Consider the following 27,399-nt stretch of genomic DNA (forward strand, 5'->3'; position numbering starts at 1 on the left):
GTGGTTGAATGCCATGTCGCCTGAGGGTCCTTGCTTTTTTATATACGAAAGTGCCAGCCTTATGACAAAGAGACACTCGCAACACACCTCAAAAGTGGACAAAGACTCGAAGTGATTATGGAGATTCCGGAACAGGTAAGATTCTTTGGTAATATGTTCATTCATGCTTCATCTTCGTGGTCGAAGCGCCTTTCCTATCCTCATTTCTGCCATTATGCCAACCTCGCAGCGGATCAGCGATCTTCCCAGAACTCCATTCCCATGCTGTCTGTCACATCCCAGCATCACATGGTATCAATAACTCTCAGGCAGGTCGCTAAAATCAGGGACTTCAGAATCACATTTGAAAGATGGGGCGTACGCTTTTTCCGGCAATATACCAGCCTGCAAGCCCAACATCCAACTCCACTGTACAGCGTTCTCGGTTTTCCAGGTCCAATAGAACCAGCCCCAGGCCTGTTCAAAGCTGTGCATCTGGGCCTCGGCGTACATCTGCAGAAACTGCTTGTAAGCAGCGCTGTACTCGCTTGGGTCAGCATTGGCTTGTGCACATGAACAAGGCGGCTCGGCACAGGTGGGTGTGAGAACTGATGTTTCGGGGTCGCCAGTGTCGAGCGTACCAGCCCACCTGGAGCCCACGCCTACGTTGTTTAGATTTGGTGTACAATCAGTATCGGCTTGAGACCATTCGCCGTCCAGAGTTGGACCCCATCCGGTTTGAGGGTTGTTGGCTGCAACCATTAACCCAGTCCAACCTGAACATGCGAGGTTGATCTTGTCTTGGTGTTTCAACTTCAGTTGTCCTGTGTTGAAGATTTGGTATTGGTGGGTGTCCATGACAAGGTTGTCGTCGACGCCGTGGAACATGTCGTCCCAGGTATCCAGGCTAAGGAAGCCGTCACCGAAGACGATCCGCTGCTTGATGCCATTCCCTCGCACGATTGCAATGGCCTTTTGGTTCCAGTCAAGCACAGACTGAGGTGGAATTACCAACATCTTTGGTTCGTTGACTAAACCATAGATGGTCACCACGTTCTTGTACCGATCCTGGGCAAAAAACCGGGACAATTGGTTGTGGATATCCAGTGACCGCTGGGCATTGGTGGCGCCATCAGGGCCCAGGATCCAACCAATATCTCCCTGGTGACCACTGTGAGCCCATCCATTCTGACTTCCCGGGACGGAATGCAGGTCGAGGTTCACTCTCAGGCCATTCTCTCGGCAATACTCGATCGCTCGCAAGAGGTACCGCCAGGCAACCTTTGGCACATATGGATCGCCGTCGTAAGTTGTGACCGCCCAATAAGGGAAAGGTATCCTTACGTGGTCCAAGCCTGCATTCTTGATATCAATGAAGCTTTGTTTTGTGATGAAGGTTGCGTAGTGTGTCTCAATAACGCGCTGTGCTGACGACGGCCCAAGCTTCTGTGACAGAGTCCATTCATCGACCACGGCGGCGGAGGCAGGATAGTTGAACATCGAAGGGGTGATGAAGGGTTCTAGTGAGAGCCAGCCGCCTATGTTAACGCCTCGGATCGGCATCTTTCCATACTCCCACTTCTCGTTGAGGGCAGGGACGTTGTCGTTGGCTTTGGTGGAATCATCCCAGCTCGAATGGAGGCCCATGACTGACAACCCACCGACCGTCTCGGCAGTGTATGTACAATTGAAATCAGTCGTGTCCATCCAGGTGGAAATATCGGTGTAGGTGCCCTTTGCGCTTTCGGGGATCGAGCTCGAGTCGCAGTCATTGCTGATGCCTGATGAGCCGCCGGTTGTCGTCGATGAAGAAGAGGAAGACGATCCTCCTCCCGATTTCTTACTATTGTTGCTCACCACGACAGCCACGGGGATGAATATAGCCAGCAACACCATGAACAAGATCAACAGCCACCAGAATTTCTTCTTCCGCCTCCTCTGGTCTGTGCCTGATCGCTTGTGAACCTCGTATTCTTTGCCATACCCACCACCACGTCCATGCGCGCGTCTGTGCTTCTCGCCCGCCCTCCCTTCCTCTAATATGGCACCACTGACATTCCTGTTTTTTTGTTTTTTCTTTCGTTGCTGAGTCGCCTCTGCGGCCTTGAGGTTTTTGTACTGCTTCTGTTTCTTCTTGTTGCGTTTGCGCTCTTCGTACTTTTCTTCAAACTCCACTCGTTGGTTGTACGCATTCAGTTTCGCCAGAGCATCGCTGCTCAACAACTGACTCGAGCTGTTTGTGGACGCGCCAGAGCTGTACTTTGCTCGATCTTTTCGCTGCTCTCTTTTTGGACTGTCTCTCACCCCACTCGAAGTCTGGTAGCGATCACTCGGTCGGCGCAATTTCTTCTCGGGCGACGGAGAAGGCACCGGGGAGGCTTTCGCTTTTTCCTTCGGCGCTCTTTTCGGTGTTCGTGGCTCATAGTAGTCGTCTTCGTCTTCTCCACTCCGTGCCTGACGGGGCGCAGGAGTCGGCCGCGAGTTTGGGGGGCGACTGAATGCAGGACGTGTGTCGGCCCTCGCCGCAGACTCACGACGGGGCTTCGGCATGCAACTGGCGCTGTGGGTTCAGAATCCTCATATCAGGATCTCAGGGCGATACAGGGCTCGGGTTCGATGTTATGAGGAGGAATTGGTGGTTTGGATGCAAGGTCGCTCAGGTACGGTGCGCAGGTTTGACCAACAATACGCGTCATCGGCCGCGGTGCCAATGGTTGTGCCCTGGAAGAGTGGCAGATGGTGAAGCGCTGTGTAGGTGAGGTTGGCAGGGCAACCATATTGCTACTCAGTGCCCCCTGGGTGCCCCGTACCAAGGACTTGGTATTGGTAATTGTTGTCTGAGGCCGATGGCTTCTGCCCCGCCGTATGTGTCCTTCACGCCTACGGTGCAGTGGATGCCCATCTATTCTGCCTAATGTCGACTCATCGATCCTCTTGCTAATACCACAATCGCCTTTCCAGCCCTTTTTGGTCCATTGTCTCGTCCCGATTGCTCACATTAGCATTCTCATCTCATCCAGCTACATTTGGCCGCCGCTCCCCGGTCCAGTGCCAACCCGCAGCCAACGACAAGCTCGTGCATGGGCTGGCTAGTCGATGCTTGGGTAATCCACAGCAATCGAACAGGGGCGAAAGAATACTAACAATATACGAGATCCCAAGCTCTTCCGGATGCGGAAGCTCTAGTTCCTGAACGAGCTCGGGTTGAGCTGGTGGCAATCTTTGGAGCCTGATTTCCTGTCCTCTTTAACACCAGGTTTTCTTGCAGCCCACTGAACCTATCCCATTCGGAGAGATGGCTTTACTCCATCATAATACTCGATGAAGTGGACATGCCAATTCAGTCTAAAGACACGGACTCTATCCGAAAACCCTCGACGGCGCCTGGTCCTCGACATGAAGCCTTAGGCTGAAAATTTAGGTGGCTGCAAGATCTTGTCAAGTAAACCACCTCGCATACACGACACGCAGATGGTCAACGATCGAGATAGTTGAGAGTATTTGTTATACCAATAAGGGCGGTAGCGACACGACCGAAGAATCATCTCCACGCAACCCATTGCCAATGGACGTTCATTTCATCAGTGTCGACAGACCTGGACGTGTTCCCAGCTGGCAACTCAGTCAGATCACGGCCCATGCGATGCGTAGGAATCATGAACGGCGTCGTGGGTTAGAAGTCTATTCGGCAGGAGTACAAACGCCTCCCGGGGTGGACCGTGTTAGGGGCCATAAGAATCATCTTCTTGAACAGGGATCACGGAATTCAAGACCTATTGCAAAAACCCATCTGAATTCTCAAAGTCAATTGCACCTCGAGCAAGCTGTTACAGCCGATGCGAGCACCAAAACACCACCGCCCCAGCGAGACAAGGGTGCCCACCCAGGCATGCTACCCCCTGGATCACCGTGCTTAAACGAACATGGATCTTCCCCAGAGACAATATCCTCAGGTGATGCCCAAGCGGATCCTTGTGGCTGCCGGGAATGTCGAGCTGAATCATTAGCCCTTGCGGCTTGCCCTGCCGACAGCGTTTTCGGTGGTCTGCGTACCGATCCATTCCTACGATATCCTATTGAGTCTCAGGAGTATTTCCCTGCTGTAATTGACCACTGTAGGGAGATCGTTGCACCAGGCCAGGTCTTTTTCGAGCTCTTCATGACGCACGATGTTCTATTTGAGGCTGTCATCACTTGGGTACTTTGTACCTACCTATCACACACGCCCGAGTTGAAGAAGGCGATGCTGTACCATTACGGAGGCTCCCTGTCAAAGATCAGGGAACGGCTCCTTGTCCCGGGCTCCACTCGAAAGGCTGTAATGGCAGCTATTTCCAATTTAGCCGGGGTTTGCGTATGTAACCATTTTCCTGTCTTCAATGTAATACATGCTGAGAGACAGTGAAAGGCTTACTTTGAGGATGATGCATCTTTCAACATGCACCGCAATGCGCTCCGTTACCTGGGTCAGTTCGAACACGACGAGGACCTGCGCGAACGCGATGTTCGTGCTTCGACCAAACGTCCTTCTTGTTTGTGAGTGTGTTTCAAAGCCAGCCCTAGGCGATGCTATTACAGAGAGCTGACTAGTAACCCAGTCACGACGCCTTATCGTACGCTCAACCCAGGATGAAGAGCCCAACCATTTTTCCTGAGTACAGCCCCTCCTCCCTGACCACGGGACAGTCAGCTGGGGAGGAGCCGGTATACCCAAAGCTCCCGTTCTCTCCAAGCCTATCTGCGCGTCTTGCCAGAGTCTGTGAAGGGTTCAGAGAGCTGGCCCTGCGCAGGATTCTTTCCATCCAAGTTATCGAACGGCTGGCCATGGAAAGAGGCCAAATTGTCCGCCTCGCATCAAGGGCAACCAGGGATCGCGAACGGTCTCAAGCTTTTCGTGAAAGGTTACCCCCGATCGAACGCCTGATCTGGCTGGGCTTCTCGGTGTTTCACTTACAAACGGCAACATACGAACTGGACCGTGAGGAAATGGCCGAGACTTTTCTCGAGTGTTCGCGCAAGATGACCCGGGGGTCGCAGATTGAGAACGATTGTCTTCTATGGGGTGGCTGTGTGGTTACAGCAACCAAAGAAATGTTGGAAGGATGTCCGCTTGCGCAGGGCGACGCCGTAACCAAAACCCTTCTGTCGAGGTTCAAAATGAGCATCGACGAGATGAATGGCGTGGCTCAGAGATTTCTCTGGAATGAGTCTATGAGCTCTTGCCTGGCAGCGACCCTACGCCACCACTTCATTGTTGTGTCAAAGATCGAAGAGACGGTGAAGTGGCGCACATGGTTATGAAAAACTTGTACCCATGTTGCACGGAGGACGTGGAAGTCACTAACTAAAGTGCGACTGTCTATATGAAGCTGCATTTCCTTCAGGGTCTCTGCGAACACAAAAACCGATTCCATTTCCCCGATCGACCTCGGCCAGACCATCCGTTTCCTGTTTCAGCGATTCGCACTGGAAGCCCCCCAGGAGATTGTGACATCATGATTACTGTTGGTCAATTTCAGGGTTCTTTGACAGCGTTGAGAGCTGACTCTTTGTTGTGGGCATTGGTCTCGGACACGTACGAATCAAGGTATGATGGAAGATCCTTGACCTTATTGGTGGCGCTGGGTATTGGCGTGTCGAAAGCCTCATACACTGGCACCACCCCAGTCCAGACTCTTTCAGTGATATCAGCTCTGTTCTCGTCCTTTGCTTCATCGTGAGGTCCTCCTTGTCGGATCTTCCCGCTACCTGTTTCGATCTTGACTCTCAGAATGGTAGTCGAGGTCATTTCCACGTTGTCTGGGGGGACTCTGGTGTTCTCCCATCGACCGTCGACGACCTTGTTGGTGATCAGCCGCATCGCATACAATTTCTCATCGTCTGTTTCGACCATCTCTGCGTGTCCCTGCAGCACCGCTGATCGGTAGTTGTAACTATGAGAATTTGGGGTCAAGGCCAAGACCAAGCCATCGACTTTGGTGGCAGCAATGCAGACAGGCAACCCCTCTGGTGACTCCCGAGCAAGGCGCATGATTCTCGAACTGACATATCCGTGAAGATAACAGTCGAGTGGCTCCTCAATGCTGGATGAGGGATACTCAAATGAACCCATCACCCCAATCATGGGCAAGATTGCGGGAAAGGGTTGGTCGGCACTGGGAGTGAAGGAGACATGGAGAACCGAGGTGGTATTGATGATTGAGTGGATGATTCCCAGATCATATGTTCCTGTCAAGTGTTGGTCTCTGACCTCTTGTGCTCAAGGCCGTGTTCACCTACCTCTGTTGTTATATCGCTTCACAGTATTCTGTGGTTTCTTTGGATACTCGAGATGCCTCACCATGGTCGCGGTTTGATAGACGTCACTTTCTATGGCTAGAGGGAGGACAGACACAAAAAGATCTGAACGTGATCGCCTGGAGTATTAATGGATCAATATACGCCCTTCTCAGGCTGTATCTGACAGATCAAGTGAGTCATTGACAAAGTCACTGCCTTGGAACTGCATGTCCGTGCGTATATCAAACGCGGAGGGCGTCATTGGCCGTGGCCCGATTAGGCAACTAGACCCGAGGCAGCATCTCGCTGGTTGGAGAAGAGCGACAAAAATGTCAAACGGACAGATGGACTGAACCATGATGGTTTTGTCCACTTTGATCCTCCAACCATCGTGTTATCTCATTGCAGACATTGCTTCAGAGCATGTCGATGCGGAGGACATTATGGCAGACGCTCATCCGTGCCAATAATGTCCTCAATCAAGCCCGTGCCGTTCGTGCAACCACCAGATGCAAGGGATCACGCCTGCGCCAGTATAACACTCTGACAGTCAATGCTGCCGATCTTGCCTTTGGGCAACCTGTCCACGAGACTCATCCGCATCTACTCCAGCCAGGGGAGCTGACGCCAGGGATAACAGCACAGGAGTACGCCGACCGGCGCACGCGGCTTGCGGCCAAGCTGCCAGACAAGGCCATTGCCATTATCGCCGCCGCTGATCTCCAATTCCGCTCCGGCAGCGTTTTCTACGAGTTTCACCAAGATCCCGACTTCCTCTACCTGACCGGCTTCAACGAACCTGAAGCTCTCGCCGTCATCGGCAAAGACCCCACGGGTACGGACCACACGTTCCACCTGTTTGTCCGCGAAAAGGACCCCAAAGCGGAGATCTGGGATGGCGCAAGATCGGGCACGCAGGCGGCAAAGGACGTCTTCAACGCAGACGAGACGGGTGACATCTCCAGGTTGAAAAAGGTCCTTCCAGACTTGGTGGGTGAAGCGTCTCAGGTCTACACGGACATCACGAGTCCCGATACCAACCGCTCGGCACTCCAGCGGTTTCTGTTTGGTGCGTCCCGCAAGGCCACCGAGTTCGCAGAGCTCATTGAGTCGCGGAAAGTCCACCGGCTTCGACCGATGATGAACGACCTACGAGCCTTTAAGAGCGCAGCCGAGATCGAGCTCATGCGAATAGCCGGAAGAGCATCAGGACGGGCCCACACGGATGCCATGAGAAAAGCATGGACGCGCGAGAAGCAGCTCGACTCGTATCTCCGCCATCGCTTCATCACGAATGGCTGCGACACTAGCGCATTTGAGCCTGTCGTTGCTGGTGGTAAGAATGCACTTGGCATTCACTACGTCCGCAACGATGATGTTCTGCGGGATGACGAGTTGGTCCTTGTGGACGGTGGTGGAAAGTACGGTGGCTACATCGCCGATATCACGCGGACTTGGCCTGTCGGAGGGAAATTCAGCGACGCACAGAGAGATCTGTACCAAGCAGTGCTCACAGTCCAGAGATCGTTGATCTCGCTTTGCCGAGGTAGTGCGAATATGTCACTGGACAAGTTGCACAACATAGCAGAAGAATACCTCTCCAACGAACTGCGGCAGATTGGCTTTGACATGTCTTCCAAAGCCATTGAGAGCCTATTCCCGCACCACTTGAGTCATTATATCGGCTTGGACGTACATGACACGGTGGGATATACGCGGAAAGTGGTGCTACAAGAGGGACACTGTATCACTATTGAGCCAGGAATCTATGTGCCGGACAACGAGCGGTGGCCAAAGCATTTCCGGAACATGGGGGTACGCATTGAAGACAGTGTCAGTATCCAGGACGACAGCCCATTTGTGCTGACGACCGAGGCTGTCAAGGAGATTGTAGATATTGAAGCCTTGCGAGACTGAGTACAGTGGGTCGTGGAGTATCTCCTCTCCCTGTTCTATGTCATGTACAATACATGTTGTGTTGAATTGAATAGTTTGCAAGTCATGATCCCAGCTCTCGTATACATACAGAACGTAAGTAGATACGAAGATACATGTCATCCCCTCCACGTCTTTTGTGGTGAGGACCCAACCAGCAACCAGCCAATCGCCATGTTGTGAGGAAATGTCGTGTAAGAGACTTGCTGCTTACGAGCCTTTTTGCAGCGTAGCGATTCGACCCTCACGATGAATTATTGCACGCACATCGCCGCCACCACCACCCCACCGCCGCCTCCAAGCCAATCAACTAACAAGAAAACCCCCCCAGTAATATTTCTTTTGATCGACAGGAACCTCTTCCCAGGTTATTGATTGCATCAGTTGGGATCTATCTACGACACTAAGAAATATTTATCTTGCCATTCTATCGAGGGATCGAGCGACCTACGATATCTGCAAGGGGAGTCTGTGTGTGTTGCAGTGAGACGGGGTGCGCGCAGAATAAAGAGCGCGGGAAGGAACAATTTTCTTGAGAGCACGCATTCTATTATCTATTACCTGTCTATCTACCAATTCGGATTTGACCTGGACCATTGAGGGGCCATCTAGCAACCAGACCAGACACCGAAACGGAGCGCGGGCCCGCGAGACAGATGCGAAGGAATCCCAACAAATCCTATCCTCGGAATCGCAATTCAGCCACAATCGACCGTATCATCGCCTGACTGATTGATTGATATCTAACGCTCTGTGATTTGCCTCACAATCTCGACACCACAACAAAAATGGCGCACACGAGGGACGGAAGCAGGACGAGTACAGATCATGACCCCCACGAACCCTCCGAGACGAGTCCTCTGCTCGGCGGCGAGCAGAATGGCATCGCCGTCGACCCGGAGAGCGCGCAGCCCGTGCCCGTGCCAGTGACGGAAGCCGACGAGATCGCGGTGGCCGAGGAACCAAGCACCAAGAGGCTGGTCGCCATCATGGCAGCGACGTGGATTGGGGTCTTCTTTGCTGCTCTGGGTATGAGGCCGCTTTATGTCCTCCATCATCAATGACTAACGAAGACCACCAGATACAACCATCGTCGCGACCCTGACAGCTCCCATCTCATCGAGCTTCAACTCGCTCTCCCTCCTCTCGTGGCTGGCGACAGGCTACCTCATCGCCAACTCGGCGTGCCAGCCACTGTCGGGCAAGCTGACAGACATCTTCTCGCGGCGGTGGGGATTGATCTTTTCCAACATCTTCTTCGGCGCGGGCACGCTGCTGTGCGGGCTGGCACCCAGCGCCGGGGCCATCATCGCGGGACGCATTGTCGCGGGCGTGGGCGGTGGCGGCCTCACCTGCATCGCGACCTACATCACCAGCGACTTGGTGCCCCTGCGACGCCGGGGCCTGTGGCAAGGGTACGGCAACCTGGTCTACGGACTGGGCATGGGACTCGGCGGCGTGTTCGGCGGCGTGCTCTCCGACAAGTTGTCGTGGCGCTGGGCGTTTCTGCTCCAGGTGCCCTTCATCGCCGTGTCGACCGTCATGGTGTTTTTCCTCGTCGACATCCCCGTGAACCCGAGCACGCAGCCCGCGCTGTCGCGCATCGACTTCCTCGGCTCGGGCTTTCTGGTCGCCAGCCTGGTCCTACTCCTGCTCGGTCTCAACACGGGCGGCAACCAGCTCCCCTGGGACCACCCGCTGATCGTGGCCAGCCTGGTGCTGTCGGTCGCCACGCTCGCCGGGTTCATGTACCTCGAGTCGCAGCCGCGGTGGGTGCCGGAGCCCGTGCTCCCCGTGGCCCTGATTGTGCGCACGCGCACGGTGCTCTCAGCGTGCCTGGCGAACTGGTTCGGCACCATGGCTGCCTTCCTGGCCATCTACTACGTGCCCCTGTACCTGCAGGTGCGCGGGTTATCGGCCACGGCGGCGGGGCTGCGCGTCGTGCCCTTGGCGGCGGCGACGTCGGTCGGCAGCCTGGCGTCCGGGTACCTGATGCGGGCGACGGGGCGGTACTACGCGCAGATGGTCGGGGTGATGGTGACGTTCATCGCGGGGACGGGGCTGCTGTGCACGTTCCGGCTGGACACGCCGGCGTGGATGACGTTTGTGTTCCCGACGCCGCTGGGCTTCGCGTACGGCGGCATGCTGACCATCACGCTGGTCGGGATGATCAGCTCGGTCGACCACGCCCACCAGGCCGTCATCACCGCGGCGTCGTACGCCTTCCGCTCCACGGGCTCCACCATCGGCATCACCGTCGCCAGCGCCGTCTTCCAGAACATCCTGACCGACCAGCTCCACGTCCACTACGGCTCCCTGCCAAACAGTGACACCGTCATCCGCCACATCCGCGACTCCCTCGACGCCATCAACCACCTGCCCCCCGGCTGGGACCGACCCACCGTCCTGGCCATCTACATGGACGCGTTGAGGGGAGCCTTCTTCGCCGGTCTCGGCCTGGCCGTCCTGGCCGCCATCGCTGGGCTGGGCATGAAAGAACACGTCCTGCACAAGAATCTTGCCCGGAAGTGATCCCCCCCCGCGAGAAAGTGTTGATGAACCCCGATTCCTACAGGGCCCGCGCGAGACCCGAGTATCGCGTTGTGAGAAGGCGTCGGTGCATGTATATATATCTCTAGAGGGAAAGAAAGAAACAATATTCTGTTTGGCATTTTCAAGATGAGATAAGGCACGGGTACGAGCACGGGTAGGGATAGGGATAGGGATAGAGATGGAGGCTGTGTAAGGACGTCTTCATCATCATCACCATCATCATCCTTGTCCTCGGTATCAAAATAAGATCAAGATTACATTTATGGATATCGTAGAAAGTCTACCTACCTACCTACCTACTATGTATGTGTCCTACTATGTTCCTACGGGAGTCCTGCCCGCGGCCTTCCAACGTCCTACTAGGGTCTTTCGAGTCTCAAAATATCTGTTCTGGGTTGTAGAACCGTTAACCGCCGACTGTTAGTTAACACCTCTGATTTCTGAAGATGTGTGCGTGTAAGAGTGCGAAAAAGTCATGACGGAAATGGAAAGGGAAAGGGAAAAGGAATGGGAGTGAGTTTTCGTGGGAGTGTACGAGACATTGTCTTTGCTCGTGGTGGATAGGATAGGATAGGATGGACTCCTGGGTGGGAGAATAGAGGGAGGGAGGGAAAGAAGATGATAACCTCTGCTCTGATGATCTAGATACCAGTGGTACTGTGTATGTTGGAATAGATAGATACATATACATACTCGGGGGAGAGCTATGAAGGTATTATAGACAATGAAGCTCTTTTGATCGGGGTATGGCAATGTAGTCAAGCAAGCAGTCAGGAAGCCCTGCATGGTTTATCTCTCAAATCCATCCATCCATTCTCCATCTACCATTGACCTCGCTGCGTGTCCTTGCTTCTCGACATTCGGCATTCGACATTGCCACCAGTAACTTGCCCTTGTTTGTGGCTTGAGCCCAGTCGCACCTTGCACCCAACATGACAGGCTCACGGGAGGGAGGGAGGTAGGTACCCAGCTAGGTGCGAGCGCACAGATGGACAGAGTTCGAGTTCGAGGGAAAAGAATGACAAGACGGCGGTAGGCCGATGCTGGTCCCTCAAGTACCCAAAACACCCAAGGCATGGGCCGTGGCGTGGAGACACGGCGACGGGGTATATGTCTTGCAGCGAGACATGGGGGTTTCGAGTGCCAGGCAACTCTGCATATCTGTCTGCCTCACGTCAGGATCCTTTCATGGATAGAAAATAGGTGTTCAAAATCAACCATATCTCAGTCAAATTTTGATAAAGCGACCCCTGTCCTCGTCCTTATCGCCAGCTGATAAAGTCATCTCCTACCAAAGCCATCAAAAAGTGAAATAACGGAAGAACAAATGTCTCCTGGGCATGGACATATCTTCACCTCAGAATGTGAGGCAGCACGGGCAGTGCAAGACTCTGCGAGAGGGTGTGCCCGTGTCTCCTCTGTTCAAGGATCACCACTTCCCAATTCGGGTGAGTATCCATTTCACCGCAGAGCCGCAGCGTGGCAGAGCACTGTTGCAACAGAGGCGGCGATCGCTCGATCCTCTGGGGGAACTGTTCGGCTAGAAGGTTCAGTTCGTCGCTGCTGGAAGAGGGGATGATGCGGGCCGTAGATGTCGCTCATCTGATGTGGCAGCCACCCGTAGGTCTGAAACAAGAAGGAGTCCTAGTTGGGAAGGGTTCGCCTCGTGCAGGAGGATGTCCTTGGAGCGCAACGAGGTGGACCTTTGGGCTGTGCGCTAGCTCTACATCCTGACGGCGGCCGCGGAGAGCTGCAACAACTCGAGGTGAAATGAGGCGGATCTCCAATGGCCAGTAACATGCTTCGGCGCTCGTCCTTGCTGCACATCAGGAAGCCCAGATTCCAGCCGATGCTATGGTAAGCGAGAACTTTGCAGGATCCTCAGCTCGGCACGCCATGCTGGCAGGAAATGCTTCGACAGAGACAGGGTTGATGAGCTCTCGGACCGCCAGGAAGAACGAGGCAAGGGATACGAAACAGTTTGCTTGAGAGGGACTTGCTCACGTGGTCGTAAAGGCGGATAAGAAAAGAGCTGATTAAACAGGTGCTGCCTGGAGGATGACCAGTTTGGGGCGAGCGAGTATTCGCTGGCTGTCGAGCTGAGAGACAAAGGCAGACCTAGACCCATGCGTTCCTCACCACCATCAGGTGTTTGTGTACCAAGTGGGCAGACGAGTGACCTCCTCCACGTCAGGAGCGGTACTCGGAGATCGACTTGGGCCCCAACGTGCTAGGTTGGACAACGACCAGCACCAAACCCAAAGTGGTGAACGGAAAGGATCATTTCTGGCGACAGTCAGGCAAATAGCCAGGCAAAGCTCCATTCATGCACGGTCCCTTCCTGAATGATGCTCTGAGGTGTTCAGAACTAGAGCGCCGATGGCTTGTTGAGCGGATTGCATTGCCCCAGAGGCGTTTGCGGAAAGTATAAGTGACAGCTTTCACAGTTACCTCGACCAATATCCTTGAGCCAGCTCAACAACCTGCGGGACGTTCTCCGTGTTGGGCTGGTATTGAGGAAAGAATGCAGGGATAGATAAGGTCCATTGCACTACGCCGCTCCCTGACCAGGGAACTTGGAGGTCTTCGCTGGCAGGCCGATGTCCTGGGGAATCATGATGCTGAGGAGAAACAGTGATGTAGCATACCGATCGGCAAATCAGGGGCCTCGAGCGGCAAGACGTAGTGCCTGCTCTGGGCAAGTAAATTGATGCTGGAGAAGGGATCCTCTTGCAACCCCTGGTCACCCTGCCATCAGAAGGCGGACAACCTTCCCTTTCTGTGGTGCTCGTGTCAAACGCCCATTAGCCATGCTGTCTCGAGCTATCGCTCTTACATCCCGCAAACGAGTGGAAACAGGGGTGGAGCTAGTTCTCTGGAAAACCAGGCGCAAAGAAATCCGCTCGCGAGCTGGGCCGACGACATCGCCCCCCCATACACGGGCCAAACGGTGCCACGCTGGAGACAAATCGTTGCAAGGCGTGGTGGTCAGGGGAAGCAGAGCTCCTGGGGCTCGATCTTCGAAGAGAGACAATGTGGCAAGTCCTTCCGCGGTGTGCGATGTTATGGTTGGGCTATTATGGTGGCCGCCGGGCCGGGAAAACAGTCCAAAACATCCGGCCTGCCCTTCAAAGCTGTTTGACGGGCATTATAAGACGTGAATTGAAGCCCCTTGGCTGCGATCTGTGAAGCCGTCCAGGCCCTGGCACTGCGGGTCGTGGAATGGCGACCCGCCGTCACCAGAGCTGCTGGCTGTAGTACGGCTCCTTACCGAACAACGACTGCGTTCTTGGTTTTTTCCAGATTCACCCACCTGTTGGCTGCTAGCATGAGCGGGTCCAGACTCCACGACTCAAAATCTGCCACGCCGCATCGCTCTCAGAGAACAGCAGTGGGAATGAAACAAACTTTGGCTTACCATGCAGAGGTAGACATTTTGATCAAGGCCAAAGGCACTGATGATCCGCCAGCGATGAGGGGGGCAGACCGGCTCACATCCACTGAGGGTCTCGTGCATGTCGGAAAATGCAATCGCTCGTCACAGTTGGTTCGCCACCACCGCGTTGACAGCGGGATAGTTGTACCAGCTGCATCTTCTGACCTCAAGTGGCCAGATACTTGAAGTCAGTCCGAATTGAAATGGCCTTTGGTACAAGTCACCAGCCAGTCTCACATAGCAAGGATCGGCGGGGAAGGACTGGCTCCAAAGGCTATAAAGAGACGTCAAGAAGCCTGGTCTGTGGAAAACAAACTCAGCCAACGGTCTTCATCTTCCACAACCAAAGTGAGTCTTGTTTCAAACAAAATCATCCACGTTCACAGTGGGACCAGGCTTCAACAACATCTGGTCACGGTCATAGGTCACGGTGACCTCCTCTCAGAACGCCTAGCTGACATCAGGAACTAGGAAAAGCCTCTGACGACAACATCCATCTCAATCCCAAGTTCAGCAGGAGGAGCAGTTCACTAGTAAGCCTGATGCCACCAAAGTACCAGAAGGGGCTGGGCTGACCTGTGTCTGACAAAAGGCAGCTTCTCAAGAACTCCATTGGGTCTGATCTCTCATTTTTCAAACATAGCATCCAAGCAAGATGTGTTACTATGCCAGGACCGATTTCGCATGCGGAGACTGGAGATGGGGAAACATGAAACAACGTTGCCCGCGCCAGCCTCGAATTGGAGAGACTTGCGGCGCTAAACTCGTCGACACCGAAAATCTGTCCAAAAGTGACGAAGACTGTAAGAATTGCCAGGAGATGGCCGTCAAGAAGAGACGACTCCAGAAGGAGAAGGACAACCTGACGCGATGGAGGACCGAGGGCGACAGATTCACAGCCAGCATCGCCAAAGCCGAAGATGAGGTTGCCCGCCTCCAGAAACAGATCGACGAGTTGAATGCGAGACGCCCCTCTATGATGTTCAGGGCCAGAGCCAACTGGGGGGTGGAGAACCTTGCACGCAGACCACAATAAGGTGTGTCCGAGCCCGCAGGAACACGACCCAACCAGCGGTTAGCTGGGATGATCAGTCCTTCAGCTGGTTGGCCGACCGTTGCATTTGTTTGAGATGCCACGCTGACCACAAAGCGAAAGAGCTTATGCCGCAGAAAGCACAATCCGGGGCCATCACCCTCCAACAAGAAGGACAATTGGTGAATCGGACAGGTGCTGTGTTGGCTGAAAAGGCCGTGAAAAGGCTGCATTAACGGGAGTTCCACATTGAAGTGACGACAGGGGAGTACTTCGGCTCTACTCGGAGAGTATAATCGGGGTTGTGGCGACTCAGGAAGGTTGCAAAAGCGTCAGGAAACATGTCTCGTGCTTTTGGGGGGGGGGGAGGGGGCGCCACGGCTTGGGGGATCAGATTGATCGCATGTAGGCAGAAGCTGTGTCGAGGAGCGCTATTCTGAATAATGACCTGCTTTTCTCTCTCTCTCTCTTTGATCCTCCTGGCAAGTATGACCGTCACGCAGGAGGGATGGAAGCGTCCTCTGTAGGCGCCGTGGTTGCATATGTGTGGAGTTTGGCCCGAACACTCTTTCAAGACGAGAAGAGCTCTCGATTCGTGTCTTTTCTGCGGGGGATAGCCTCGACGCACTCTCTGCGAATGTCCTCGTGAGTGTCTTGCTGGAATACACGGCTTATAAGCTTCCAAAGAATAGGTGCTGATCAGCCTTGCTGGAGGATTGACGTCGAGCACTTGAGCGGTGGACGAACTAATTAGAGCCCCTGATGCGGACGAGCAGGTGATCAGCCCTGCACACGAGACACCATACCTGAGACGGTTAGTTCGTGTATTTAGATCCGGCGGTTGGAACATCATTATTCCACTGCCGAGGTTGGCCATGTAGCTGCCATGCTCGTGCCATTGTTACCCCAAATAAAGTTGAACTCCCCCGCACTTCCATCAGAAAAGCCGGCGAGGCTGCGCTGTTGGGGATGATTGCACTCTGATATCGCCGAGGCAAATCACCGGTCCTCCCGCCGGAGCTCAATGTCGGTAAAGGAAGAAGGGAGAAAAAAACACCCAAAGCCGACGATATAGCTTACGGCTCTCGATCCTGGCAAACTTAGAGAAGACCTTCTCCAGAGACAAAGGCGCCAAAACTCCTTGCCAATCTCTCATTCCCCATCAAGGACATCTCAGTAAGATAGACCATCTGGCCCTTTTGACGCCAACAAGAGAAAAAAAAAAGGTCCTACCTTATCATCCAAGATGGCGCCTACATTCCCCAACCTCAGCATCGAGTCACCGCCCTCGGCTCCAGGCGTGCACGTCATCACCATGCAGAAACCGCCCGAGAACCGGCTGAACCAGGCGTACGCGCAGACCATCATCGACGCGCTGCGCTACATTGAGAGGGAGCTGATGAAGCCCGACTCGCCGGGCGCCGTCATCATCTCGTCCTTCTCGGACAAGTTCTGGTGCACGGGCCTGGAGCTGGACGAGTCCGACACCAACATCTACGCCAACGCCGACGGCTTCTACCCTCTGCTGGCCACCCTGGTGGACTACCCGTACCCGACCGTCGCCTTGATCACGGGCCACACCTTTGGCGGCGCGTGCCCGTTCATGCTGTCGTGCGACTACCGCATCATGAACAGCAAGCGCGGCTTCATCAGCATGCCGCCCGTCAACCTGGGCCTGCACTTTGACGGCATCGGCGCCCTGCCGCGGCTCAAGCTCGGTCCCAGGATCGCCCGGAAGATGCTGCTCGAGGCCCACAAATGGACCGGCGAAGGGGCGCTCAAGGACGGCATCGTCGATGAGATCTGCGAGCCAGACAAGATGAGGGAGAGGGCCGTCGAGTTTGCAAAGACCATCGCCCCGAGGGCCACCATGGGCGTCTACGGCTTGTTGAGGGCCGAACTGTGGGGTGAGGCGCTGGACAAGTTCAAGGCCATTAGCTACGTGCACAGGAAGAGAATCGGCACCGCGGCGAAGGCCAAGATCTAGATTTTGAGAATTGTATGCATTGTATGCACAAAGTACCAAAAATTTTAGGCCTCTCTGAGTCTGCTTCTTTCCCGACTCGCCTTTTTCTTGTCTACAATTTTGACTTGACGGCCCCAAACTGTTCGCGTCCTCCCACCCCCAATGCTAGGGCCTCCAGTCGTCTCCTGGCATTCTCTTCACCCTCGCCCATCACAATCTCCTCAGTCTTCCAGTCCGGGTTGAAGGTCAGCTGGTTCAGGGGATTCTCCTTGTGTGCCTTGTGGTAGAGTCGATTGTATACGTCACCGTCATAACTTCCCAGTGCGCTCTCAAGCAAGTAGTCTGGGATGGACCAAGCATCCACGAGTCGAACAGCGTGAGGCCGCACTTGGGTCATCAGATCTTGGATTGCTGGTGTCACATGCTGCAACTTCTCGACGGATATCGCCCTGGACAGCAAGAATTCCGAAGCGGATACGTCCAGCGTGAAGAGAGAGAAGAGGCGGAACAAGACCCTCAACACGTTCAAGGTTGCGGCATCAATTGGAGGATTCGGGGTGCTCTCGAACACGGCATTGTAGAAATTCGAGACAAGAAGACTTTCCGAGTGAGCTCGACTGAGTCTGTGCAGGCTGATCATCATGCTCGTCCAGGGCTTCTTCTCAATGACTCTTGCCTGGTAGACTTGATAGGAGAGATATGAAGCCCTGTGCTTGAATGCTTTGACTAGCTCCAGTGGATCTCCAAGGATATCAAAATCATATGACTTTGACTTGTTGGCCACAAAGTCTTGGAATTGGACGTCCACGGTATCCGTCGGCTTCAGTCGAGGATTCTTCGTGACCTCGGTCATCCTCTTGATCAGGTAGGCAGCGGTTTGTTGTGTGATCATCCAGTTATCTCCCTCTACGGTGGGTTTGGATAGGTATTCATTGTTGAGGGCGATCATGCCGCTCCCACCTCCGAATCCGTGACCTCCCATTGACCGACGGCAGGTCTCGATGCCATCGGCTGCCAACGTGGTGCATAAGGATTTCAAGCCAGACGAGGCTGCGTGCATCTCAGCCAGACGGGAGAAGTCTCCACTCTTCTCGATCTGGTCTCGGGTGCCGTAGTAGAGCTTGTACATTGCTTCGCCAGTGTAATGCAGAGCAAAGGTGGTGGCCAGAAGTGGGAGAATCCGGATTTGGACCGTGGGGTAATTAAGCACGGCCTGTTCAGGAGCGCCTGCGTCCTTTGCATCTCGGTCTGAAAACTGTCGACGGATGGAAAGATAGCGAACCGCAACCGTAACTGCTCTAGCGAGGACGAGCCTTGCCTGCATGATGATCTGAGCACGGATAAAGGTCAAAGACCCGTAGACAAGGGCGGCGTTTTTCGGTTTGATGTATGTCCCGCGCTCTGGATCGACTCCAGAATACTTGGACAGCAGAGCCGAATGAGGGACTCTCAGCTCGTTAAAGAGCATATAGCCGTTGTCCATGGCAGGGTAACCATATTTGGGGCCGATATCACCAATCACAATGCCGTCCAATGGCTTGTTCGTTTTCCTGTCCCGAATCTGAACGATGAACTGGTGTGGACCATAGGATTTGTACTTTCCAGTATTGGGGTCTGGTAGCAACAGCTGTGCAACGACAATAGCATGACTTGCCGTTCGGCCCAAAGCACCATTCCACCATTTGCTGGCTGTGATTGTTGGGCTGTGGATGATGAACTCCTTGGTCTTGGGGTCCCATTTGGCTTGACATTCGATGCCCCGGACATTGCTGCCGTGTCCGAGCTCAGTCTGCCCATAGCAGCCAATGATCTCCCAACTCTCCACTTTCGGCATCCAGTAGGCGTATTGCTCTTCATTGCATTGCTCTCGGATCGAAGTGATGAACATAGACCCGTGGAGGGCGTATGGCCCCATCTCATCCGTCAGATAGTCGGCCATGAGATAGTCTTCACGGTCCCAGCCGTGTTTGAGAGTCAATCTCCTGATCGCCTTCGCCCGTGCCAGTCCAAGATGATAGCGGTCTGGGCGGGCCATGTTCAGCTGATTCTTCTTGCAGAAGATGGGGATGGGCTCCAATATATCGAGGATCTTCTTCTGCCGATTGAGGAAGTCATTGCGCGAGAGCAGTTGATTTGCGAGTTGGTCTTTATTCACGCTGGACCCAGCTCTCTCTTGGGCCAGGACATCAGGGCCCTGGGGGTCAGCAGGCCGAAGCTTGTCGGTGAAATCAGCCATGGCTGGACTCTCGGATGTACCTGGTAGACAGGGACTTGCAACAACGTCCACAGGATGGTTCTTCTGAGGGATGACCAGACCGCGAGGTGTGAGGTCGAGAATGAAGAAGGGACTCGGTCAAGAAATACTCGGATATCTAGGCAAAAGGCCGTCAGTATCTCGGAAGTTTGTGGTTCGATCACAGTTCAATGACAACTTCTCCCCTCATCGCAGCCAAACTGCCGAGGCTGCCTGCGCACAATCGCCGCGGATGGCCAACTCGGCGTTTTTTCCTTTGGAGTGTTCAAACCGCATGCTGAATCTCCCCCCAAAACTGACTTTAAAAAGTGCCGGGGGCCGCACGAGCAGCTGCCCAAGAGCCGCAAGATGCGGACGGTGGTGTGACAAAACAGGAGAAACAAAAAAATCCAAAGCGATGAAGCAGCAGCAGCAACAACCGCCGCCGCCGCCGCCTTTCGATAGAACCGACTTCGTCCCAAGTCACTCGGCCGACCACATTCTTCCCGCCGACCCCCTTTTCAACCGCCTGCTCACCCTTGCACATCGCCCCAATCCCAGGCCGGCGATACGCGATGTCAATGCAGGGATCGAAAGGACAGCCGCCCAGCTCCTGAGTGACGTCCTCGTCCTTCGCCGGGTGTTGAAGGCTTCCTTGACACACGAAAACGTCCAAGACTTGCAGAATGGGCGAGAAGTCTATGTCAGTCTAGTGGCACCCGGGGGTTATGAATTTGTGGTGGGTGTACTGGCCATCCTGGCCCTGGGTGCTGCCGCCTCGCCCTTCAGCACCGCTCAGCCCGTCAAGGAAGGTTGCTACTATGTCAACAAGGCGAGGTCGGTCGCTCTCGTCACGGCGACGCCAGCTCTACAGCTTGGTGGGGAGGTTGCACGCGAGATCCGTAGCACGACAAATCCCGATTTTGCCTGTGTGCCCATCAAAGTGATCGAGCAAGAGCCACCTTTTGCACTGGACGATATCAAGATCTCCTCCAACCGATACCTAGATCCCAATGCCCCGGGTGTGGTCATTTTTACCTCTGGCACCACCGGCCCACCAAAAGGAGGCGTGCTCCGTCGCGCTGCCATGGTGGATGGGTCGATGTGTTTTGCACAGCAGATAGGCCTACAGGAAACCGATGTTCTTCTCCATCTCCTTCCCGTTCACCACGCCACTGGAATTTGGGTGTCATTCTTCCCCTTCATCCAGACGGGCGCCTGCATTGAGTTCAAGTCTGGCAGTTTCGATCCAGAATGGACGTGGAATCGGTGGCGGCAAGGTGGGCTGACGCACTTCACGGGTGTACCGACGATATATATGAGAATGATGCGGTACTACCAGGAGCGCATTGCGAAACTCCCCCCGAATGAGGCAGCGGGTTACAAAGCCGCCGCCGCCGCGTTCAAAATGTGTTTGTGTGGCACCTCCGCCTTGCCCAAACCGATCAATGACTTCTGGACAAACCTCCTCGGTAGGCGAATTGTACAGCGGTACGGATCGACCGAGCTAGGGGTCGTCTTCAACATGCCCGCGGACCCCAGCGAGGACATCCCCGATGGCTCCGTGGGCGAACTGACCTATGGCGTGGACGTGAAGCTCTCCGAGGGAGACGAAGGCGAAATCCTCGTCAAGTCCTTCACCATGTTCTCCAAGTACCTGCACGATCCCGAAGCCACGGCAAACGCGCACGACGCCGACGGCTACTTCAAGTCCGGCGACGTGGCCCGTCGAGAAGGAAAGTACTACTTCATCGTCGGCCGCGCCTCTGTCGACATCATCAAATCCGGTGGGTACAAGATCTCGGCGTTGGACATTGAGCGAGAATTGATGGCTTTGCCGTACATCGGCGAGGCCATGGTGGTAGGTGTGCCCGACTTGGAATTCGGGCAGCGCGTCGGCGCGGTCATATCCCTGCGCAACGACGAGGTAGCCCAGGAATTTTACAGGCAGAACAACAGAGACCCCGACAGATTGAGTCTGGACGATCTGCGTGCCGATGTGCGCGATCGTCTCGCCGGGTACAAGCTGCCGACCCTGCTGAGGATCATCAAGGGCGAGCTGCCCAAGAGCGGGACGGGGAAGGTGGTGAAGAAGACTCTCGGACCACAGTACTTCCCGGCCAACTACATTGAAGACAAGGACGTGCAGATCTGGTCGAGGAAAGCCACCGCAAGGGCGTCCAAGTTATGATTCATGCTATAAAGAGGGAATTAGATTTTGAAAACTGCTGCATTAGACTAGACGGAGAGAAATCTAGGTAGAGAAGAAAGAACTTTCCGAGACGAAAATACTCGGTCGGAGACAAGCTTGTTCTAGATGACACAGCAGTAACTTGTTTGATAGCCAACGTTGTCGTCACCAGGATCTCCATCCTCATATTTATGCCTCCCATGCAGAGGGACCCCTGACAGAGCCGGAAATTGGCTGCCCTCGCGAGCGGACAGTTCTGTTAAGACAAGCCGGGAGATTCATCGGTCATCGCCTCCCAGTTCTTGACTTACCAATGGATCCTTCCCCAGCGCTGGCCAAAAGTCTGCGTTGTAGTGACTGTGGCAGTGATGGTTGTGGTCGTGGACGAAGTGATGGTAGTGGTTGCAGTGTCGGTTTCCGTGGTGGTTGTGTAGCGCGTCCGGGTACCAGTCGATGTAGTGAAGGTTTTGGTCGTCCTCGTTATGGTGCGTGTCTCTGTGACGGTTCCTGTAACAGTGATCATGGGACCGGTAACACTTGCAGGGCCTCCAGAGATGGTGACTGTCACTGTCGTGGCTGAGGCTGGGCAGCTACTGCTCGTTGTAGTGGTAGCTGTTGCGGCGATGGAGCTTGTGCTAGGGTCAACAAACGAAGTCGTAGTCGCAGGGGACGCAGTAGAAGTCGAGTTGAGGGATGACGTCCAAGTGGTGGGCCGCGTCGTCGCGGAAGTGTGAGACCAAGTTCTGGTAGTTGCGTTTGGAGAAGCACTTGTGCTGCTAGCCCAAGTAGAGGTTCCATCTGCTATAGTCGATGTTGTAGAAGAGCTAGTCCATGTATCATTGGAACCGAAGCTTGTGCTTGTCGTGGCTGTGGTGGCATGAGAACCCGTCATGGAGGGATCGGCTGTAGTAAAGTGTTTGCTAGAGGAAGCAGACCATCTGGAATGGCTGCTGCCCCAGGTGTGGCTATAAGAGCCAGAAGGGCGGCGGCTGCGTGAGGACCAGGTCACAGAAGTTGTATCAGGACCGCCTGTGATTGTGCTCCCAGAGGTTGTTGTGATGGAGCTTGAGCTCGCGGAGGTGTCTGGAGTCTGAGTCGCAGTAGAGCCAATTGAGGACGAGGGCGAAGTGGACGAAAATCTCGCAGATTTGGTCGTGACTGAACTAAGAGAGCTACTAAAAGTCGAAGTCGAAATTGTGGTAGAACTCTCAGTTGTGGATGTAGTAGATTCGGCAACCCTGTCACAATTTGGATCGCGGTAGAGTAGGAGAGCGATAGTGTCGGAGTCATGGAGAGGGTTGTTGAGATTCTTTAGCATTCTGCAGTTGTTGGTTGCAGATGTAGGATTGAAAACCACACCCATGCAGTACCCGGCACCCTGGTTCTGGTTTGCGTTATCGCAGCGACGAGCGCACAACTCGGGGCTTTCTCTGGTGATCCAGTTCCCTCGGAAACTGGTTTCGGCGTATGTGCGCTCACAGACAAAGTCGTACCTCACACACGTATTGTCTGGGCTCACAAAGCTTAGCCCTACATATGGGCATGTACTTGGTGAAGGAGTAGACGTTGTGCTGGTAATGGAGCCTGAAACTGACATTGAGCTGGAGGTGGTGGCAGTGGTTGCAGGCCTTCCCTCATCAGACGTAGTCCAGCGGGTGAACAGGGTAGAAGAAATGGTCGAGTCCCGAATGGTAGAAGTGGAGATGCTGGAGACCGTTGTTGAGGTTGCAGATTGTTCGATTGAGGACGTGGCCGCACTAGTTGTCATGCCATCAGTCGTGGTAAGGGTCGTGCTGATCACATCAATAGACGAAGAGGTCGAAGCGGAAGAAGTCGAGCTGGAGTCCGAGCTGCTGCCAGAGCTGACACTGGCCGAGCTGGTCCAATCAAGCCAGATACTTGCTCCAGGGTAAGGCTCAGCAGGCCACGAATGGGACGTGGCACTGGTGGTCGAAGCTCCGTCGCTAGTGGAGGAAGAATCCTGAGCAGAGGTAACAGAAAAGATGGTGGTCATACCCAACCACAAGGCCGGAGAAATCAAGGAAGAATGCATGTTGAACAAAGACTTGTAAACCTGGACTGAAACGAGTGACAATTTTAACGAGTGACTGAAAGGGAAAGAAAGAATGACTCTGCTTGATGGACAATTTAAAATCGAGGTCGAACAGCCATAGCAAGTATATATACCTTCAGCCAACCTTTTAGCAACATTGCAAATACCACCTTCGAACTAATGACTCAGATTAATTTTGGTTCATGGAGCCATTCAGCAATGTCTCGCAAATCCCTGAATCGAATACTTTGGCCAGAATGGCGAAAGGGGTGGTTTTGCATAGGCGACAGCCTCGCGGGAGAGAGAGAGTATGAGATTCCCATCTTGGCAAGACAATGTCCGACGCAAGGGTGATGATCGTCCCAAGCAATACCAACAATAGCATTCTTGAGAGGCTAACACAATGCATTCCAAGGGTGGATTGATGAGCAAAGGCATGTTTCAGCTGGAGACATTGGTCGAAAGCAGACCTTCAAGCTCGGAGCAATGCTCCGCTGATGCGTCAAGGGTGGCATTCCCTCTCCTCGTGGCAGCATCAATAGAGCAAGGAACACGAGCTGGTAGACAGGAGATGACCTGAGCACTATGGCCCTACCTTGAGATACCATGAAAAGCAAGGACAAGGCAAATATCGTGATGAAACGAGAGAAAAGCAGATACCCTACTCCGCGGTTGTAGGAGTGAAAAGGGCATTTCTGGAACTGTCACAATCGCAGGCGCAGGACATGAGCGTACATCGTCTTCAAAGAGGTTTTCCACTCCTAATGATGTGAGCAACAAAATGACCAACCAGCGGCCAGACAGGATGAAATGTCGAAAACAGGAAGCGCTGAAATACGTGCTCAACCTCAAGTGGTGGTTGAAAGATGAGGAGACGGAAAAACTGGGGTCGGAACGGAAATACTTTTATGACGTGGCTGTCTGGTCACTTTTCCAGCAGCGGTTCGGTCCATTGTCCCCAGTGTCACCCTCTTTTGCTGCTGACCTGCTTTCAGCAATCAAGTCCTTTAGGCTTCTTGGGTGAATGGTAATAGCAAGTTCAAAATGACCACGCTCTCTCAATCGTTATAGCCCATGCTCATTTGGTCCCCTCTCTCTTTCTCATGTCAAACGATCTCCCGCCAGTATGGGAGTCTGCCTCTCCTGTCTAGGCGTCGGCCGTCACGGTCATCACGATGTATGTAGCCAACACACTTGCACCCCGTCGCGTGCCACGAAGTGAACTATGTCGCGGCTCCCTTTTGGTTGCCGTCTGCTAACAGACAATTACCGACAGTCCGACCGCACCCGACTTCTCTACGATGAATACCCAGCCGGCCACAGCTATGGGACGTGGGGCGCATCCAGCGTCCCCCCTCAAAACCTGATGAGCCCGGAAGAAGTTCAGCGCGAACAAGAAGCTCTCGACGGCATCGCCCGGTGGGCAAGCGACCAGATTGTCGAGATCTTCCCACACCACCACCGCTCCCTGATCATGTCTGCGCCGCAGCTCAACGGCCTCAGCCACGCCAGTGTCAGCGAACAGACCGCGACCAACCCCTCATCCTCCCAACATCAAGACATCCTCCTGTCCCTCATCCCCGGGGACAAGTCAAAGCGCTCGATACGGATATATCCAGCATCACGACCGACCTCGAAGAGCGGCATGTCTCTCCGAAGTAAGAGTTCTGTCGGAACTGGGATGAGCAGTAATGGTGGAAAGTCTGGAGGAGACTCTGTCCTGGTCACGCTGGACGTCAACTTGCCGTAACGGCGATTGACAGCCATCAACTCACCCACTGAAGAATTGTGGCCTCATGCACATGCGTCATTTTACCCGAGCAGGTTGTCGGCCTTAGTCATCCATCACATGAGAGCGTGGTGCAGGGGTAATACATGGCTGAACCGAGGGCATTCCTTCATAAGGACGACGACACATTCTTCAGATTCAGAGAGAGGCTGGCCTGAGCTTTCCCGCCCAAGGCAACAGCGGCTCATCAGAAGTCATGGAGTTACCAGCCAACGATATGTTCTCTGGTTTAATCTTGTGCTGGAAGATCTGAAGTACTGACGTGCGTCCTGCGAAAAGAGAGATGCCTGAAATATGTTTGAGTCGCTGAGAGGCTATGGTACGGGAGTGCGGATCATGGCATATTGATATTATTACTTTGAGAGAACGCTGTCATCATGGCGAGATTTTGCTTGTCATGGAGAGGCGGCTCCAGTGTATATCTACAATTCATTTCGTTGGAAGATGAGGCTTTGGACACATGGTTTTCGGAGCATATATGAAAATGGGAATTAATGATCATGGAAAACGCCAATTGTTGTTTCCTATGCTAAAGGCCCGAAAAAGGAGAGCAACTATCTGGAGGACCTGGGGGTATCTCTGAACTCGGATCATGCTGCTTCGCTATCTGCTTGTCAGAGACAGATGCGGCGGGGGTATCTCAATTGCTCAAGGGTGCACGAAACGCAATATTCTCCGACCATCCTTCCCGGCCCGTTAGCCCAACTGCGGTCATTTGTTTGCTGATTTAGGGAATGAATTGTTGAAGAACAAAGGGTATCGTCGAATTTGCAAGGTTCGTAGTGGCGTCAGAAAGGGGTATAATGGGTGATTAGACGCTCGGGGACAAAACTGAAGGACAGTGCTAAACTTGCAAAAATGGGCCGACTCGGTGAGGGTGCTTGGAGGCAGTAGCCGGGTGGATAACGAGGGCCTAAGGCTTGACCAGATATCGGTCGCGCGCATCTTGACAACCGGCGGATGGTGTGAGAAAGTTGAGCTCTGAATCATCCATCAAGCATCGTGTCCGTCTGCATTGGGCGCACCCTACGTTGCAGCGGGAGTGTTGGCCGGAACTGGATCGGCTGGCTTATCAGTAGCCGCTGGAGCATCAGTCGTACCGGTGGCTGTGTAGAGAGAGTCAGGACTGCTGGCTTTGAGACGACCGGGGGGATATACTCACGGGCAGGAGGAGCGGCCGCCTCGCTGGAAGAGGGCGCGGCGGCGGTGTCTGTAGTTGTCGGCTTCGCAGTGGCAGCAGCACCATTGGTATCTGTCTTGGTAGCAGCAGCGCTGCTCTCCTTATCCTTCTTGCGCCTGAAGAGAGCCTTGAGCTTGTCCATTGCGTCGAGGGCTGTGATTAAGCGATTCGTATTAGAAAGGGATGTTGATCTTGATCTGGTATGGGAAAACTAATCCGAGAAACCGGAGGGACAGCGGTTCGATGTAGGAAATTCAGAAGAGACACATACGAATTCCAGGCATATGGGCTGACGAAGATTTGGGTCTGGGGAGGGACGAGCTTAAGTAGGCGCAAAGCAGTTGGGTTCGTAGGTAGGCACGATCTTTCTGTCCGGTTCGATAGGAACGGGCGGGAGGGGAGGGGGTGATAGGGTCTTCCGAGGTGATAACAATTCAAGGAGGACGAGTGAGGAGCGATGCAGTGAGTGGACAATCCGACGTGACGCAAGAGCGATGGCTTGGAGAGTGAGATGGCTCAAGACGGTAAGATGGGGGAGGGTGTTTGGCCTTGTCTCGTGATGGCGCACCCAGGGACAAGATGAGGTGAGGGTGGAGGATTGGACGATCAAGTTCGCACTCTTCGAGTCAGGAGGTGCCAAAACTTTAGCTTGGCTGGATAAGTGATCAAGTCTTGATGTTTAGCAATAATTCAGGCATCTCCCGGAAGCGAAGTAGTTCGTTGGGATGGTGGTTAGTTTTCGGTTGTCATCGAGTGTCGTGCGCGGTCGCAC

At 54.0% G+C, this 27,399-nt stretch overlaps 13 protein-coding genes across 13 annotated transcripts; 8 read left to right on the forward strand and 5 right to left on the reverse strand.

The window, feature by feature from the left end:
• Positions 1-294: 294 nt before the first annotated feature.
• Z517_08657 (uncharacterized protein) lies at positions 295-2,529 on the reverse strand (the record flags this gene model as incomplete). The annotated part of the gene is made up of 1 exon (XM_013427172.1): positions 295-2,529. The coding sequence occupies one exon, from the start codon at positions 2,527-2,529 to the stop codon at positions 295-297; it is 2,235 nt and encodes a 744-aa protein (XP_013282626.1).
• Positions 2,530-3,544: 1,015 nt separating this feature from the next.
• On the forward strand, positions 3,545-5,280 carry Z517_08658 (uncharacterized protein; the record flags this gene model as incomplete). The annotated part of the gene is made up of 3 exons (XM_013427173.1): positions 3,545-4,333; positions 4,388-4,515; positions 4,578-5,280. The coding sequence occupies 3 exons, from the start codon at positions 3,545-3,547 to the stop codon at positions 5,278-5,280; spliced, it is 1,620 nt and encodes a 539-aa protein (XP_013282627.1).
• A 214-nt stretch (positions 5,281-5,494) lies between these two features.
• Positions 5,495-6,322, reverse strand: Z517_08659 (uncharacterized protein; the record flags this gene model as incomplete). Its single annotated transcript, XM_013427174.1, has 2 exons — positions 5,495-6,207; positions 6,259-6,322. 2 exons carry the CDS (start codon positions 6,320-6,322, stop codon positions 5,495-5,497), a joined length of 777 nt encoding a protein of 258 aa, XP_013282628.1.
• A 359-nt stretch (positions 6,323-6,681) lies between these two features.
• Z517_08660 (uncharacterized protein) lies at positions 6,682-8,175 on the forward strand (the record flags this gene model as incomplete). The annotated part of the gene is made up of 1 exon (XM_013427175.1): positions 6,682-8,175. The coding sequence occupies one exon, from the start codon at positions 6,682-6,684 to the stop codon at positions 8,173-8,175; it is 1,494 nt and encodes a 497-aa protein (XP_013282629.1).
• An 806-nt stretch (positions 8,176-8,981) lies between these two features.
• Positions 8,982-10,725, forward strand: Z517_08661 (uncharacterized protein; the record flags this gene model as incomplete). The annotated part of the gene is made up of 2 exons (XM_013427176.1): positions 8,982-9,222; positions 9,275-10,725. 2 exons carry the CDS (start codon positions 8,982-8,984, stop codon positions 10,723-10,725), a joined length of 1,692 nt encoding a protein of 563 aa, XP_013282630.1.
• A 4,112-nt stretch (positions 10,726-14,837) lies between these two features.
• Positions 14,838-15,218, forward strand: Z517_08662 (uncharacterized protein; the record flags this gene model as incomplete). Its single annotated transcript, XM_013427177.1, has 1 exon — positions 14,838-15,218. One exon carries the CDS (start codon positions 14,838-14,840, stop codon positions 15,216-15,218), a length of 381 nt encoding a protein of 126 aa, XP_013282631.1.
• Positions 15,219-16,461: 1,243 nt separating this feature from the next.
• Z517_08663 (uncharacterized protein) lies at positions 16,462-17,202 on the forward strand (the record flags this gene model as incomplete). Its single annotated transcript, XM_013427178.1, has 1 exon — positions 16,462-17,202. One exon carries the CDS (start codon positions 16,462-16,464, stop codon positions 17,200-17,202), a length of 741 nt encoding a protein of 246 aa, XP_013282632.1.
• Positions 17,203-17,293: 91 nt separating this feature from the next.
• Positions 17,294-19,417, reverse strand: Z517_08664 (uncharacterized protein; the record flags this gene model as incomplete). Its single annotated transcript, XM_013427179.1, has 1 exon — positions 17,294-19,417. One exon carries the CDS (start codon positions 19,415-19,417, stop codon positions 17,294-17,296), a length of 2,124 nt encoding a protein of 707 aa, XP_013282633.1.
• Positions 19,418-19,832: 415 nt separating this feature from the next.
• Z517_08665 (uncharacterized protein) lies at positions 19,833-21,605 on the forward strand (the record flags this gene model as incomplete). The annotated part of the gene is made up of 1 exon (XM_013427180.1): positions 19,833-21,605. The coding sequence occupies one exon, from the start codon at positions 19,833-19,835 to the stop codon at positions 21,603-21,605; it is 1,773 nt and encodes a 590-aa protein (XP_013282634.1).
• Positions 21,606-21,912: 307 nt separating this feature from the next.
• Z517_08666 (uncharacterized protein) lies at positions 21,913-23,658 on the reverse strand (the record flags this gene model as incomplete). The annotated part of the gene is made up of 1 exon (XM_013427181.1): positions 21,913-23,658. The coding sequence occupies one exon, from the start codon at positions 23,656-23,658 to the stop codon at positions 21,913-21,915; it is 1,746 nt and encodes a 581-aa protein (XP_013282635.1).
• A 781-nt stretch (positions 23,659-24,439) lies between these two features.
• Positions 24,440-24,669, forward strand: Z517_08667 (uncharacterized protein; the record flags this gene model as incomplete). Its single annotated transcript, XM_013427182.1, has 2 exons — positions 24,440-24,600; positions 24,654-24,669. 2 exons carry the CDS (start codon positions 24,440-24,442, stop codon positions 24,667-24,669), a joined length of 177 nt encoding a protein of 58 aa, XP_013282636.1.
• Positions 24,670-24,784: 115 nt separating this feature from the next.
• Z517_08668 (uncharacterized protein) lies at positions 24,785-25,408 on the forward strand (the record flags this gene model as incomplete). The annotated part of the gene is made up of 2 exons (XM_013427183.1): positions 24,785-24,835; positions 24,935-25,408. The coding sequence occupies 2 exons, from the start codon at positions 24,785-24,787 to the stop codon at positions 25,406-25,408; spliced, it is 525 nt and encodes a 174-aa protein (XP_013282637.1).
• A 1,065-nt stretch (positions 25,409-26,473) lies between these two features.
• Z517_08669 (uncharacterized protein) lies at positions 26,474-26,769 on the reverse strand (the record flags this gene model as incomplete). Its single annotated transcript, XM_013427184.1, has 2 exons — positions 26,474-26,553; positions 26,610-26,769. 2 exons carry the CDS (start codon positions 26,767-26,769, stop codon positions 26,474-26,476), a joined length of 240 nt encoding a protein of 79 aa, XP_013282638.1.
• Between the last annotated feature and the right edge of the window lie 630 nt (positions 26,770-27,399).

This window comes from Fonsecaea pedrosoi, assembly GCF_000835455.1.
Source record: "Fonsecaea pedrosoi CBS 271.37 unplaced genomic scaffold supercont1.5, whole genome shotgun sequence".
NCBI lineage: Eukaryota > Fungi > Ascomycota > Eurotiomycetes > Chaetothyriales > Herpotrichiellaceae > Fonsecaea > Fonsecaea pedrosoi.